We start from the raw sequence: 17,218 nt of genomic DNA on the forward strand, positions 1-17,218 counted from the left end.
ACCAAACGCATATACTTAATAAGAGAATGGTCATGGGAATAGAAAATACTGGGAACAGACTCCCCATTCTCCCAATACTACTTTAGAAACTTAGAATGCCCCGAATGGAACGGAAAACTTCATCTCAACATTCCAGGGAAAAAAAGTTGGGGGCAGCATGAAGTAGAAATAGAGTAACCTCTGAATAATTTCCAGCCTTTTTGTTTTGAACTCCCAGAAACACCTTCAAGTCTGATGTTTGAAAGATGAAGTAACAAAAGATGTGCAAGGAGCACAGTGCCTGGCTCTCTGCCTCCACACAAACATTTTTCTTTTGGAAGAATCTGTGAGGACAATCCAATGGCTACTCATATTAGCTTTCTTACTTTTGGATCAAAAGAGGGAATTTTTTTTTTAAATAAAAATAATGATTCAATCCCAATAAAGTGTAGATCTAAAGTATTATAGTTTCTGAAGAATGTAATTTCCTTTCAAGCCTAAAAGCTCTAGTCTCTTAAATCAAATATTTTACACCTTACTCGGAATATTTTAGATCTAAAGGCAAGAGCACCAAATACTAAAGTAACTACTCTTTTTCCATGGCATTGCCCTCTAAACATCCTATAGCAGATTTAGCAAGTAATGACAATGCTCAGGAAGAAGGCAGAGTACTAATAAGTAAATGAGACAAGCATTTATCCTTTGAATTGCACATACCTGGACTCAGTGTCCAGAGAATAATGCTTAATTAAAAGTCTAAGTTAAACTCCAAGAAGCAGCTTTACAAATGTCAACAGGCACAAAACAAATAGATGCAGAGGAGGCTACTTCTCTTTAGAAGAATGGACTTTTCAGTTTCAGTGAGGTCACACAGTATCTGATTACAAAACCTGAATATTTTGCTTGTGGAAAGATACATTTGCTTTCAGTATTTTCACCAAAAAGGTACAAAACAACTTAGTGAACTTCCTGAAGGGTTTATTAAGATTGTAGATAATAGCCCTTTTAAATATCCAAGCTTTACCAGAAAAATTTGAGGCTTTGGAAAATATACTGGTAATGAAAGTGTTCAAATGAAAACCAGAGACCACCTAGTCAAAAATATTGGAGGAGGGTGCAAAACTATTTTATCCTTATAAAACCTTTGTAACACATCAAAGCCAAACAATAACTCCCCCTTGCCCTCATCGAGTTCAAAATATCCAAAGAAGGGAGAAACTTGCCTGGAGATAAAACCTTTCAAGGGGTCTTCTGGCAGAGGAAGAAAGGGAAAGAGACCATTCTGGGAAAGCTAAAAAAAGCTAAAATTGTCAAATCCATAGTCCAGGTGGAGACTCAGAGACCCAAGGGGATGACAGCCCTAAAGAGAACTGCACCATTATGGAACGTGCTAACCTAATAAGGAAATGATATAGGCTGGAAACTGAAAAAAAGCCAAAAAGACAACTTCTCTTGCAAAGCCTAGATAGTGCCTAACAACATCCCTGAAGGAGAAGCCAGAAGCTCCCTCTAGGGCAGACAAGAGATCTGAATGCCTGATATCTGAGAAAGCCCTCTCAGCTTCTGACCTTTAAGACCTGGGGAGGCTGAATATTGCATCTCATGATCAGAACCAATCAACAGCACTGACTCCGTAATAAATCCCTAAATAAATTTTGTTTGCTCTTATGTTGTTCCTTTCTTCTCTTCTTAGGAAGCAGCAGGCAGCACTTCCAAAGAGTCCCATTCTATTAAACATTTCAGCCCATAAATTCAAAGATTCTGGGTCCAAAGACTTTGAAATTCTTGAACCTAAACCACTTAACTCCTTCCCCAAACAGATGTTAGGCTTAAACTCAAAAGATTCTTTCAACTCTGAGTAATATGGACAAGGTGTACAGCCTACAGAAAAACTACTTCTCAGGTCTTGACACAGATTCATAGACTCTAGGACTGGAAGGGACCTCGAGAGGTCATCGAGTCCAGTCCCTTGCCCTCATGGCAGGACCAAATACTGTCTAGACCATCCTGGATAGACATTTATCTAACCTACTCTTAAATATCTCCAGAGATGGAGATTCCACAACTTCCCTAGGCAATTTATTCCAGTGCTTAACCACCTTGAGAGAGTTAGGAAGTTTTTCCTAAATGTCCAATCTAAACCACCCTTGCTGCAATTTAAGCCCATTGCTTCTTGTCCTATCCTCAGAGGTTAAGAACAACAATTTTTCTCCGTCCTCCTTGTAACAACGTTTTATGTACTTGAAAACTGTTATGTCTCCTCTCAGTCTTCTCTTCTCCAGACTAAACAAACCCAATTTTTTCAATCTTCCCTCACAGATCATGTTTTCTAGACCTTTAATCATTTTTGTTGCTCTTCTCTGGACTTTCTCTAATCTGTCCATACCTTTCCTAAAATGTGGCGCCCAGAACTGGACACAATACTCCAGTTGAGGCCTAATCAGTGCAGAGTAGAGCGGAAGAATTACTACTCGTGTCTTGCTTACAATACTCCTGTTAATGCATCCCAGAATGATGTTTTCTTTTTTTGCAACAGTTACACTGTTGATTCATATTTAGCTTGTGATCCACTATGATCCCCAGATCCCTTTCCGCAGTACTCCTTCCTAGGCAGTCATTTCCCATTTTGTATGTGTGCAACGGATAGTTCCTTCCTAAGTGGAGTACTTTGCATTTGCCCTTATTGAATTTCATCCTATTTACTTCAGACCATTTCTCCAGTTTGTCCAGATCATTTTGAATTTTAATCCTATCCTCCAAAGCACTTGCAACCGCTCCCAGCTTGGTATTGTCCACAAACTCTATAAGTGTACTCTCTATGCCATTATCTAAATCACTGATGAAGATATTGAACAGAACCGGATCCAGAACTGACCCCTGCAGTTCTCCACCTTCTGAAATAAAAAATTGCCTCCAGTACATTCCAAGAACTTGCTGGATAATCTGCGCTCTGCCATATTATTTTCCCAACAGATGTCTGGGTAGTTAAAGTCCCCCATCACCATTAAGTCCTGTGCTTTGGATGATTTTGTTAGTTGTTTAAAAAAAGCCTCATCCATCTCTTCTTCCTGGTTTCATGGTCTGTAGACCCCCTACCATGACATCACCATCATCATGATATAATGTTGCACAATGGCATAGACCTAACAGTATAAAACTCAATTTTAGTACAATTTAACCTAAAAAAAATTAAGAACTATATATAAATAATTTAAAGAGTAAGGACAGTTGAGATGAAAGGAGACAGACCTCGCTCTGTCAGCTTGAACAAATGAGGAGTCTCACTCAGGGGCTGCATCTCTTTAAACCTCCTCACACTGCATGCTAGCACAAAATGTGTTTTCCTCCTTTATTAATAGTGTTTATACATACAGCATATTACATCTCTGCTTCAGAAACACTAATTGTTTCTATTTGTTTGTGGGTTCAATTCAAGGTGTTTGCTTTGCCCACTGAAGTCCTTAATGGTTTGGTCATGTCATGTGCACTTAAGAGCCTATGTCTGCCTCTCCTTGTGCCATTACCCAACCTGAAGGCAAGCTGTTGGTTCTTACATTTGTCTGTCTGGAGCAGGTCATTCTCAGTATAGGGCCCTCAACTCTGGAACATGCTTTTCTTCCTGGCCTGACAAGCAAAGTTTGCATCTTTTAGGGCACACTGAAAGGCCAATAGATTTACTCTGATTATTTTTTTTGGAGGGGTAGTTGAGTATGATGGGGTTTACTTTTTCTTTCTGATCAGGGGGTTCAGGGAGTTTAGCTGCTATTTAACATGTTTACTTAATGTTAATTTTACATGAAGAAACAGGAATTTTGATTAGTGCACAATATACATTTAAATAAATAAGGTCAAGAGAATGGTAGCTTTATAATTCATCACATAATTTCAGTTTTCTTCTTACACCTGTTCAGTGTAGAGAGTGAATGCTAAAATGTCAAATGCAACATATACATCATCATCTTAGTTTTACCTGCTTCAGCAAATTCACAAAAAGGAACTCCTGGTCTCTCTTCCTTGGAGTCTCTTGTTAGTATGTCAGCAATATATAAAGTCAATTTCTGAAGGTCACCAAAATTTTCACATCCTATTCTCATATTAACATACAAAGTTCCCAATTTGGCCCAGTCACTTTTTTCTTTACAGTGCTGTTAAAAGTCAAATAATAAATGTAAATAAGTTTGCTACAAAACATGATACAGCTATTAGTTATTACAACTCAGACGGTTCAGCTGGCAGGAACTATTAGGTGCTCAAAATACACCTTGTACAAATTCTCCTTTTTATATTCTCAAAAATGTTATCTAGCCTTCTGAACATTTCCCTTAATGATGTCTAAAACAGCCTACTATAAGAGCTGGTTGATTGTTCTTATTTTGTCTAGATCAGATAAGAAAGCTAGTTTTTCCTAATTTCAATTTAAAAACAGTAATTCTTGTAATACATCTGACTAGCCACGAGTAGGTCATCCCCCTTTCTAGTATTTCCTTTCAAATGTTCATATTGTTTTAACTCCATTTCTTTATGATTCTATTCATGTATCATGTCTTCCAACCCTGTTTTCTTTGTTGCTATTCTTCATGCTGTTTTTTTTTCCAGCCTTTTTTCAGTGAAAAACCCCTAATTGAACTAAAATGGAGGTCTTTGTCACTATTGGCAAAGGAACATTAATGGTATTATATGCAATACTTCAGTATGCACATTCCAGGTATTTTGTTATAGCCTCACATTGCAAGTTTCTATAAACTGCTTTCCATGTCTGTTATGCATGTTCAACTGAGTTAAATGTTTTTCTGCAATGTTTTTATCACATTCTCCCATTTTTTATTTTTATTTAATATTGACCCTTTCCAAACGTATACTATTAGAGCCCTTCAAAATGTATGTCTTTATTTTTCTTGCATCATATACTGTGTTTGCTATATATGGAGTTTCTATATCTGAAAATTTGATCAAACTGATAGCCTCACAAACCAGATACATTTATAAACATATTTAATATCTTTTTCCAAAACATACACTCTTAAAGTTCTGTTCTACTCTGAAAAGTGACTTTAAAAGTGTCATTGTGTGGTTTCATTTTTAGTGTCTCTGCATTTTCATACTGAATTTACTCAGTTTACAAGTAAAGAGTTACTAGAAGTAACATTTTCTCTTGAAAATTGAGCAAATGTCATTTGGAAATAATTGATATAAAACAAACCTCTTAATGTATATTTGTTTAAATAGACACTCTTTTCAGAGAACGATCACACATATATATCAGTTCTGGTGTATTTACTGCCCTCTAGGCAGACTAGGGCCTGGTCTACACTAGGAAATTAGGTCAGTATAAACTATGTCACTCAGGGGTGTGAAAAATCCACATGCCGACCGATGCAGTTAAACTGACCTAATATCTGGTGTAGACAATACTAGGGCAATGGGAGAATTCTCCCATCAACCTAGCTACCACATCTTGGGGAAGTGGAGTACCTGCGCAGATGGAAGAAGCCCTCCCATCAGCACAGCTAGTGTCTTCACCGAAGTGCTCCAGCAGCGCAGCTGTACTGGTGCAGCTGTCTCATTGTAATGGTTTATGTGCAGACAAGCCCTAGGGGTAGAGTTGAGGTGCAAAACCAGCCAATAACTACACAAGCTGGAACTCATCTGCCCTTTCAAAACAGTTAGTTATACAATTTCCTATTTGAAATACAAGAATAAAGAGAATGGTGTTTGTTCCCAGAAAAAATGGTTACATACCTTTCGTAACTGTTTTTCTTTGAGATGTGTTGCTCATGCTCATTCCAAGTAGGTGTCTGCGCACAACGTGCACAGTCATTGGAAGGTTTTCCCCTAGTGGTACCCGTTGGGTCAGCTGTAGAGCTGCCTGGAGTGGTGCCTTTATGGCAGTGTATACAGGTCCCTGCCAAGCAGCTGCCTCTTCAAGTTCCTTCTTGCCAGATACTCTGAGAGAGGGGAGGCAGAGGGGTCTTGGAAAGGACATGAGCAACACATCTCAAAGAACAACAGTTATGAAAGCTAGGTGACTTTTTTTTTCCCTTCGAGGAACTGACATGAGCAATCACAAGTAGGTGACTCCCAAGCAGTCCCCCAGAGAGGTCGGAGTTCACCGAGTTGCAGACTGAAGCACTGCTCTACCAAATGCAGCATCGTCTCTAGCCTGTTGGGTGATGGTATAGTGCAACATAAAGGTGTGAATCGACGACCACATCACCGCCCTGCAGATGTCCTGAATGGGGACCTGAGCCAGGAACACTGCAGAGGAAGCTTCCACTCTTATAGAATGCACTGTGAATGGTGGAGACAGAATCTTTGCCAAGACATAGTACGTCCTGATACAGGCTGTGGTCCAAGAGGAGATTCCTTGGGATGAGACGTCCTCTCGGCAATAGCCACGAAGAGCTGCGTTGATCTTCTAACCGTCTTTGTCTGCTCAATATGAAAAACTAGCGTGCATCTAACATCCAGGGAATGGAGCAAGCGTTCCCTATCGTTAGCATGTGGCTTGAGGCAGAACACTGGCAGAAAGATGTCCTGATTCACGTGAAATTGCAAGACTGCCTTTTGGAGGAAAGCCGTGTGTGACTGTAACTGCATCTGGTCCTTATAAAGCATGGAATAAAGGGGCTTGGACATCAGAGACTTGAGCTCAGACACTTTTCTGGCCAATGTTATAGCCACTAGGAACGCTACTTTCCACGAAAGGTAAAGGAGAGAACAAGTTGCCAGGGGTTCGACGGGAGGGCCCATCAGCCTAGAGAACATCCAACTGAGAACCTGGGGGGGGATCAGTTGCTGTACTTTAGGGTACAGTCTGTGTACACCCTTGAGAAAAGGGCTGATGATAGGGTTGGCGAACACCAAGTGGCCCACTGCACCAGGGTGGGAAGCTGAAATCTTTATTGATGATACTGCCAACCTCTGCTGCTTTTAACTGGAGTAAATAGTCCAGGATGAAAGGAACTGAGGTCTGCAATGGAGTAATGTCCTTCTGAAGTGACCAAATTGAAAACCTCTTCCACTTAGCCAGATAAGTGGCACAAGTGGAAGGCTTTCTGCTGCCAAGGAGAAAGGACAGTTACCTGTTCTGTAACTGGCGTTCTTCGAGATTTGTTGCTCATATCTATTACACAGTAGGTGTGCGTGCTCGCCATGTGCACCGGTGCCGCAAGGTTCTCCCTCAGCAGTGCTCGTAAGGGGAGCGCTGCTGCGACCCCAGGAGTGGCGCCGCTACAGTGCGCTATAAGGGGAGCCGCATGCTCCCCCCACCCTCAGTTCCTTCTTAACGGACCAACTCCAATGGTGGGGAAGGAGGGTGGGATGTGGAATAGACATGAGCAACACATCTTGAAGAACATCAGTTACGGAAGAGGTAACTGTCCTTTCTTCTTCGAGTGCTTGCTCATGTATGTTCCACAGTAGGTGATTACAAGCTGTGTCTGATGGAGGTGGGCAGGAGTTCACAGATTCCCTGGCTGGAGCACAGCCCTAACAAAAAAAACCATCATCCTTCGTGTGGGAGATGATCACATAGTGCGACGTGAACGTGTGTACTGAGGACCAGGTAGAGGGCCAACAGATGTCCTGGATAGGGACATGGGCCAGAAAGGCAGCTGATGAGGCCTGAGCCCTTGTTGAGTGAGCCCTTATAATAGGTGGTGCTAGGCTGCAGCATGTGTGGATGCACGATGTAATCCACTGGGAAAGCCTCTGGGTGGAGATTGGCTGGCCCCTCATGCGCTCAGTGGAAGCAACGAAGAGTTGCGAAGATCTGTGGAACAGCTTAGTCCGATCCAGATAAAAGGCCAGAGCCCTGAGCATGTCAAGCATATGGAGGTGGCGTGCCTCGTTAGATGTATGCGGCTTAGGGCAGAGGGCAGGTAAGATGCTGTCCTGGCTCACATGAAAGACGGACACACTTTGCGGGAGGAATGCAGGGTGTGAGCGGAGCTGAACCATGTCCTTGTGAAAGACAGTGTACAGAGGGTCGTAGGTCAGGGCCCTGAGCTCTGACATCTGCCGGGCTGACGTGATGGACACGAGGAAGCTACCTTCCAGTGCCACAGGATCCACCCCTTGATTGGACTCCTCGTGTGGCGCCGAGGAGCCGTGACCTGCCAATCTATCCCTTGGAGGTCTGGACAGCGCAACTGACAGAGCCTCCGATGCTCCTGCTATCGACCGAGGGCCTTGCTAAGCATTCACGGGGGGCCATGGGGTCCACTGGCATCACTGGCTCTGCCATGGGGGTCCCTGCCATTGGCTCGGGTGCGGCATCAGCTGGTCAGGTTGGCCCGGCTGGAGCATAGGACGCTGTGTGTGGGTCGAGGTCTGGGTTACCAACGACCTGTCGGTGCAGTGCGAGCAGTACACGTGGTACCAAGCATGGCGTCTGCCACAGGACCGGGACTCTGAAGTCGAGGCACGGTACTGCCTCAAGCTGCTACTCCTTGAGACGCTTCGATGCCTGGATCCGTGACGAAGCAGAGCTGGCGATCTCTGCCAGAAGTGGTGGGTGCAGTGCCTAGACGCATGAGAGCTGGAGCATGACTGGCGACGGCATCCGTGCTGGGAGCGGCTCTGGTAGCTGTGCCAAGAGTGGGAGCGTCTACGGCATCGGTGCCTGTCCCGGCGAAAATCTATACTCGATATGAAGTCATGTCTAGAACTGCGCTCCGACGGCACCCTGCCACACAACCTGGAGGGCGATGGGAGTGGAGGCTGGGGGCTGTGTCCCTACAGGACACTGGGCGATGAATGGTCTCAAGAGCGGTCTCCTGACCAGGATCTGCGTCAGGTCATCGTCGGCTGACGAGACCCCAGCAGCGGCTTGCCTCTAGAGCAGGGTCCAGGTGCCGGCGGTGCCCTGGGCGCCTACAGGGTCATATCATCTTTGGACGCCTGCAGGGCCTCCGGTGTCAAAGGCATGCGGATTTCAGTCGGAGAGGTCTGAGTCGATGCAACCAGGCTGCTCCGCTTGACCTGAGTTGGAGCTCTAGAGCCCGGAGGGGACTGGGGCTGCCCAACGTGGGTCTAGCCTCCCCCCGTGCCTTCTCCTTATGCTTCTGAGATGACAAAGCCTTCTTCTGCTTTTTCAAAGGAGAGCGGTGCCGGGCACCAGAAGGTGCCAGGGGATCACCATGCACGGAAGACACAGTACCCAGTGTCAACTCCATAAGGAGAAGTTGAAGTCTGAAATACCCCTCCTTTTTTGTTCTTGGGTGGAAGCTCCTGCAGATCCTACACTTATCAGTCTGATGGACTTCCCCCAAAAGAACTTTAAGCAGAAGTCGTGAGGATCTCCCCTGGGCACAGGCTTCTGATAAGACCACCAGGGTTTGAAGGCTTGAGACTGAGGCATGCCCTCTCCCCAACAAAGACTTAACTACTAACTAACTACACTAAAAACTAACAATATTATGATAATAAAACTATTGTGATACAGAAGGGCCATGGAGCAGTGGGAGAGTGGTAGAGGGGAAATATGTAAGCCCTAGGCTAATTAAGGTGCAGTTCCCTATAGACTAGACAGGGTGGCTACAGGTTAATTGGAGCACCTACAGTCAATTAAGGCCCTGTCAAGAACCTAATAAAACCCCCTGTTTCAGGCAGTCAGGGAGGAGGAAGGAGAGAGGACTGGAGCTTGGAGGTGTGTTGTGAGATTTGAAAGACTAGAGAACCGAAGTAAGAACTTTGAGAGAACAGCCCTGCAGGAGGCCTGGCCCCAGTGGTTGGGCATCCTCACCCCATTTTTGTGCGGGGAGGCCCAGAAGGCCTACTAACATATGACCGCAGAGGAGGTGGCAGATTACCTCCGACTGAAGGCGGAGATCTAGGCCAAGGCAGGGGTAACGACAGCCTTGTGAGCCCTGCAATTCTATGAATGGCAGTACTGCAAAGACAAGACACCATGATCACAACTATTTGACCTTGTCATAAACAGATATTTAAGGGTTAACGTCTCTTTTACCTGTAAAGGGTTAAGAAGCTCAGTAAACCTGGCTGACACCTAACCAGAGGACTAATAGGGGGACAAGATACTTTCAAATCTTGGTGGAGGGAAGTCTTTGTTTGTGCTCTTTGTTTTGGGGGTTGTTCACTCTTGGGACTAAGAGGGACCAGACGTCAATCCAGGCTCTCCAAATCTTTCTAAACCACTTTCTCATGTTTCAAAACTGTAAGTAACAGCCAGGCAAGGCGGATTAGTTTTATTTTTGTTTTCTCAACTTGTAAATGTCCTTTTTTGCTGAGAGGATTTTACCTCTGTTTGCTGTAACTTTGAACCTAAGGCTAGAGGGGGGTTCCTCTGGGCTATATGAATTTGATTACCCTGTAAAGTATTTTCCATCCTAATTTTACAGAGATAATTTTTATCTTTCTTCTTTAATTAAAAGCTTTCTTTTTAAGAACCTGATTGATTTTTCCTTGTTTTAAGATCCAAGGGGATTGGATCTGGACTCACCAGGGACTGGTGGGGGAAAGGAGGGGGGATGGTTAATTTCTCCTTGTTTTAAGATCCAAGGGGATTGGATCTGGACTCACCAGGGACTGGTGGGGGCAAGGAGGGGAGATGGTTAATTTCTCCTTGTTTTAAGATCCAAAGGGATTGGATCTGGACTCACCAGGGATTGGTGGGGGAAAAGGAGGGGGGATGGTTAATTTCTCCTTGTTTTAAGATCCAAGGGGTTTGGATCTGTGTTCACCAGGGAATTGGTGAAGTCCCTCAAGGCCACCCAGGGAGGAGAGAGTTTTGGGGGGACAGGAAGTGCTCCAGACACTAACTTCTGGATGGTGGCAGTGTACCAGATCTAAGCTAGTAATTAAGCTTAGAAGTGTCCATGCAGGTCCCCACATTTGTACCCTAAAGTTCAAAGTGGGGAAGGAACCTTGACATGGTGTCAGCAGTGGGATTTTTTAGGAACCAAAAGCCAGTAAGATTTTTTTTCCTCCTTTCTAGCTGCTTGGAAAGCAGCCTGAAGGCAGAGGTGTTAAGTTTTTTAAAAGGGTCTTTGTTAAGAGGAGGCTTCAAGCTGTGTGCAAACAGCCAGCAAAAGGAATTTACAAGCTGAATTGTTTTTTCTTTCTTTCTACCTCTCGGGTATAGCTAGTTAGAAAGTCTCTGTTAACCAAGCAGCCCTGAGGTGAGTGTGGCCAGCACAAGAAAGCAGGAAAATGAGTACCAGTGGAGCAACTAACAAACTAGAGCTGGCTAGGCTAGAAGCAACAGAGAAAGACAACGAACATAAGAGACAAATGGAACTAAAACAATTAGAAATAGCCAGAGAAGAGGCTGCCCACAAAAGAGCTATGGAGATGAAAGAAAAAAAAGATGAAGATTAAAAAAAAAAAAAGAGATGGAGATGAAACAAAAAGAAATGAAGATAAAAGAAAACAAAATGGAAATGAAAGGAAAAAAAAAGAAAGCCAAAAGAGGCTGAACACCCGAGGGCTATGGAAATCCAGAGGGAGGCCCACCAGCAGGCCCTGGAATTAGCAAGGGCTAAGCCGGATGTACCAGCCAACCCTAACAACCCTTCTCCAGGTACTGTTTCCCATCCCAGAAATTCCTCACCTACAAAGGCAGGTGATGATACTGAAGCCTTCTTAGAAAATTTCGAAAGGGCCTGCCATGGGTACAGCATCCCTACTGACCAGTACATGAAAGAGCTGAGGCCACAGCTCAGTGGACCCTTAGCAGAGGTGGCCGCTGAAATGCCTAAGAAACACATGAACGACTATAATCTTTTTCAAACCAAGGCCAGAATCAGATTGGGGCTAACACCTGAGCGTGCCTGTCAGCAGTTCAGAGCCCTAAGGTGGAAACCAGATGTGTCATTTACCCAACACGCCTACCATATTGGAAAGAATTGGGAGGCCTAGATATCAGGAGCAAGTGCTAACTCTCTGGAAGAGCTGGCCTTCCTAATGAAAATGGAGCAGTTCTTAGAGGGTGTTTCTGAGGAAATCGAAAGATACATCCTAGATGGGAAGCCCAAAACTGTAACCGAGGTGGGGGAGATTTCTGCCACTTCCACCCATCTGGCCAAAGAAAAAAGCTACTAGCAAGGGGAGCGAATATCAGAGGGGGCAGACCAAAAATAAACCCTATCACCGGGAGCAACCCAAGACCCCACCTACAACCCAAGGAAAGCCCCAGACACCCTATTGTCCCACCTCACCAGTCTCCAGCAACCCACCTCGACCCAGTGACCAGTCAGCTGGGCAATGTTTTAAATGTAATGAACTGGGACATATAAAGGCCCACTGCCCCAAGAACCCCAACCGATTACAGTTCATTATACCACAATCACACTAAAGATTCCCAGGCCCAGATGCCTCTCAAATATCCTCGGAGCGAAGGGAAAACTTGAAAGTGGGAGGAAAGAAGGTTATAGCGTGGAGAGACACGAGGGCACAAGTGTCAGTTATCCACCAATTCTTGGTGGACCCCAAATTCATCAACCCAGAGGCCCAAGTGACAATTCACCCATTCATGTCAAAATCTGTAAACTTGCCTACAACTGAGTTACCTGTCCAGTACAAGGGCTGGTCAGGAATGTGGACTTTTGCAGTCTATGACAATTATCCCATCCCCATGCTACTGGCGGAAGACTTGGCCAACCATGTGAAACTGGTCAAGAGCGTGGGAATGGTCACACGCAGCCAGGCCAAGAAAGCTTCCACATCCATCCCTGTTCCTGAGCTGTCCACCAGAGCCCCGTCTGTGTTACCAGAGACCCAGACAGAGGTGGTGGAACCGGATCCCCTGCCAACGACTGCAACAGCCATAGTGCATCCAGTCCCAGAACGAGAACTGGAAAAGCAACCAGCACCAAAACCGTTGCCAGCACTGACTCCAGCGCTTGCAAACCCATCTACAACTCCAGCACCAGAGGGCACCAGCGGGCCTGAACAGGCAGAAGCAGCAGACAACCCTACCCAAGAGGCTCAGCCAGAGCCTGAAATATCACATAGTGCACCAGCGGAGAGCAGTTCACAATCAATGAAAATAACCTCATCACCTACATCACTTCCATAGGGACCAAGCCCAAAGTCCACAGTCTAAGGAGGAACTGATGTCTCCAGCCTCAAGGGAACAGTTCCAGTCTGAGCAGGAAGCTGATGACAGCCTTCAGAAAGCTTGGGTGGCGGCACGGAGCACCCCACCACCTCTCAGCTCTTCTAACCGATCCCGGTTTGTTGTAGAACAAGGACTTTTATACAAGGAGACTCTTTCTGGTGGACACCAGGAAGACTGGAGTCCTCAAAGACAGTTGGTAGTTCCAACTAAGTACCGGGGAAAGCTCTTGAGTTTAGCTCATGATCATCCCAGTGGCCATTCTGGGGTGAATAGAAACAAAGACCGATTGGGGAAGTCCTTCCACTGGGAGGGAATGGGCAAGGACGTTGCTAATTATGTCTGGTCTTGTGAGGTGTGCCAACGAGTGGGAAAGCCCCAAGATCAGATCAAAGTCCCACTCCAGCCACTCCCCATAATTGAGGTCCCCTTTCAGCGAGTAGCTATGGATATTCTGGGTCCTTTCCCAAAAAATACCCCCATATGAAAGCAGTACATACTGACTTTCATGGACTTTGCTACCCGATGGCCGGAAGCAGTAGCTCTAAGCAACACCAGGGCTAAAACTGTGTGCCAGGCCTTAGCAGACATTTTTGCCAGGGTAGGTTGGCCCTTCGACATCCTTACAGATTTGGGAACTAATTTCCTGGTAGGGACCATGAAAAATCTGTGGGAACCTCATGGAGTGGATCACTTGGTTGCCACCCCTTACCACCAAACCAATGGCCTGGTGGAGAGGTTTAATGGAACTTTGGGGGCCACGATACGTAAATTCGTAAATGAACACTCCAATGATTGGAACCTAGTGTTGCAGCAGTTGCTTTTTGCCTACAGGGCTGTTACACATCCCAGTTTAGGGTTTTCACCATTCAGACTTGTGTATGGCCAGCATGTTAAAGGGCCATTACAGCTGGTGAAGCAGCAATGGGAGGGGTTTACGCCTTCTCCAGGAACTAACATTCTAAACTTTATATGCAACCTACAAAGCACCCTCCAACACTCTTTAGCCCTTGCTAAAGAAAACCTAAAGGATGCTCAGGAAGAGCAAAAGGCCTGGAATGATAAATATACCAAAGAGCGTTCCTTCAAAGTAGGGGACCAGATTATGGTCTTGAAAGCGCAACAGGCCCATAAGATGGAAGCATCATGGGAAGGGCCCTTCACGGTCCAAGAGTGCCTAGGAGCTGTTAACTATCTCATAGCATTCCCCACCTCAATCCTAAAGCCTAAAAAGTGTTCCATGTTAATTCTCTAAAGCTCTTTTATTCCAGAGACTTAAAGGTTTGTCAGTTTACAGCCCACGGAGGAGATGACACTGAGTGGCCTGAAGGTGTCTACTACAGAGGAAAAAATGACAGTGGCGTGGAAGAGGTGAACCTCTCCACAACCCTGGAACGTCTGTAGCGGCAACAGATCAAGGAGCTGTGCACTAGCTTCGTCCCAATGTTCTCAGCCACCCCAGGACGACTGAACGGGTATACCACTCCATTGACGCAGGTAATGCTCACCCAATTAGAACCCCACCCTACTGGGTGTCTCCTCATGCTCAAGCTGCTATAGAATGAAAGATCCAAAGCATGCTACAGATGGGTATAATCCGCCCCTCTAACAGTGCATGGGCATCTCCAGTGGTTCTAGTTCCCAAACCAGATGGGGAAATACGCTTTTGTGTGAACTACCGTAAGCTAAATGCTGTAACTTGTCCCGACAACTATCCAATGCCACACACTGATGAGCTATTGGAGAAATTGGAATGTGCTCAGTTCATCTCTACATTAGACTTAACCAAGAGGTACTGGCAAGTACAGCTAGATAAACCCGCCAGAAAAAGGTGAGCCTTCATCACCCATGCAGGGGTGTATGAATTTAATGTGCTTCCTTTCGGGCTGCAAAATGCACCCGTCACCTTCCAAAGACTTGTAGATGGTCTCCTAGCAGGACTGGGAAAATCTGCAGCTGCCTACCTCGATAATGTGGCCATTTTTTCTGATTCATGGGCAGAACACCTGGAAAAAGTCTTTGAGCGCATCAGGCAGGCAGGACTAACTGTTAAGGCTAAAAAGTGTCAAACAGGCCAAAACAGAGTGACTTATCTTGGACACCAGGTGGGTCAAGGAACGATAACTCCCCTACTGGCCAAGGTGGATGCTATCCAAAAGTGGCCTGTCCCAAAGTAAAAAAAACAGGTCCAATCCTTCTTAGGCTTGGCCGGATATTACTGGCAATTTGTACCACACTACAGCCAAATCGCTGCCCCACTAACAGACCTGACCAGAAAAACATAGCCAAATGCAGTTAAGTGGACTGATGAGTGCCAGAAGGCCTTTAACCAGCTTAAGGCAACACTCATATCTGACCCTGTGCTAAGGGCCCCAGACTTTGACAAACCATTCCTAGTAACCACAGATGCGTCTAAGCGTGGTGTAGGAGCAGTTTTAATGCAGGAAGAACCGGATCAAGAATTTCATCCTGTTGTGTTTCTCAGCAAGAAACTGTCTGAGAGGGAAAGCCACTGGTCAATCAGTGAAAAAGAATGTGTATGCCCTGGAAAAGCTACGCCCATACGTTTGGGGACGGCGTTTCCAGCTACAAACCGACCACGCTGCGCTAAAGTGGCTTCATACTGCCAAGGGAAACAACAAAATACTGCTTCGATGAAGTTTAGCTCTCCGAGATTTTAATTTCGAAATTCAACACATTTCAGGAGCTTCTAACAAAGCAGCTAATGCAGTCTCACGTGAAAGTTTCCAAAATCAACTGGCTAAAAATTGTCCTTAAAATGTCAAAAAATCTTGTAGTTTTACATAATTAGTAGTATATGTAAAGGTGCATGTGTTTTATTAATCTGTTTATTCTAAAGTTCTAGGAAGAAATCACCGCCAGTGTGGTTCCACGCTGTCTAAGATTTGGAGGGCATGTCAAACAGATAGTTAAGGGTTAATGTCTCTTTTACCTGTAAAGGGTTAAGAAGCTCAGTAAACCTGGCTGACACCGAACCAGAGGACTAATAGGGGGACAAGATACTTTCAAATCTTGGTGGAGGGAAGTCTTTGTTTGTGCTCTTTGTTTTGGGAGTTGTTCGCTCTTGGGACTAAGAGGGACCAGACGTCAATCCAGGCTCTCCAAATCTTTCTAAACCACTTTCTCATGTTTCAAAATTGTAAGTAACAGCCAGGCAAGGCGGATTAGTTTTATTTTTGTTTTCTCAACTTGTAAATGTCCTTTTTTGCTGAGAGAATTTTACCTCTGTTTGCTGTAACTTTGAACCTAAGGCTAGAGGGGGTTCCTCTGGGCTATATGAATTTGATTACCCTGTAAAGTATTTTCCATCCTAATTTTACAGAGATAATTTTTACCTTTCTTTAATTAAAAGCTTTCTTTTCAAGAACCTGATTGATTTTTCCTTGTTTTAAGATCCAAGGGGATTGGATCTGGACTCACCAGGGATTGGTGGGGGAAAGGAGGCGGGGATGGTTAATTTCTCCTTGTTTTAAGATCCAAGGAGTTTGGATCTGTGTTCACCAGGGAATTGGTGAAGTCCCTCAAGGCCACCCAGGGAGGGGAGAGTTTTGGGGGGGACAGGAAGTGCTCCAGACACTAACTTCTAGATGGTGGCAGTGTACCAGATCTAAGCTAGTAATTAAGCTTAGAAGTGTCCATGCAGGTCCCCACATTTGTACCCTAAAGTTCAAAGTGGGGAAGGAACCTTGACAGACCTAATCCACCTAGCCCGGAAGCTCTCAGCTCAGAGAAAATGATGGAGCTCCTTGGGCCTCCGAGCCTGGGTAGGCCAGAATGACCCCTCCACCAATGACAAACTGGTCACCCTTGTAGAGAGACAACTGGCAGCATGTGAACTGTTCGAAACCCCAGGAGGTGAAACTTGGCATTTCAGGAAACCAGTCCGGACCCCGAGCCTCGGATCATCGAGAACTCCAGGAAAGCCATAGCTGGAAGAACAGGCCCCAAGGAGCAGCCTGAGGCCCCAAATGGACCTGGAGGTTCAGGGGGAGAGAGTTAGGGGAGTGGATCAGAGGGCCCAAGACAGAGGGAAACCTCCAGGATGAGATATTAGTGTTATGAGTGTGGGGAGTTGGGGCATATAGGAGCCCAGTGCCCCAACAGGGAGGAGCCACATGAGTATACTAAGACAGTAAAGAT

At 45.2% G+C, this 17,218-nt stretch overlaps 1 protein-coding gene across 1 annotated transcript in view; it reads right to left on the reverse strand.

The window, feature by feature from the left end:
* TOPAZ1 (testis and ovary specific TOPAZ 1) overlaps nucleotides 1-17,218 on the reverse strand; it is a 101,941-nt gene that overhangs the window by 33,887 nt on the left and 50,836 nt on the right. Inside the window, exon 14 of the mRNA XM_050938292.1 lies at nucleotides 3,950-4,124. Coding sequence (XP_050794249.1) covers nucleotides 3,950-4,124 — 175 coding nt within the window. The remainder of the gene's footprint in view (nucleotides 1-3,949; nucleotides 4,125-17,218) is intronic.

This window comes from Gopherus flavomarginatus, chromosome 2 (genome assembly GCF_025201925.1).
Source record: "Gopherus flavomarginatus isolate rGopFla2 chromosome 2, rGopFla2.mat.asm, whole genome shotgun sequence".
NCBI lineage: Eukaryota > Metazoa > Chordata > Testudines > Testudinidae > Gopherus > Gopherus flavomarginatus.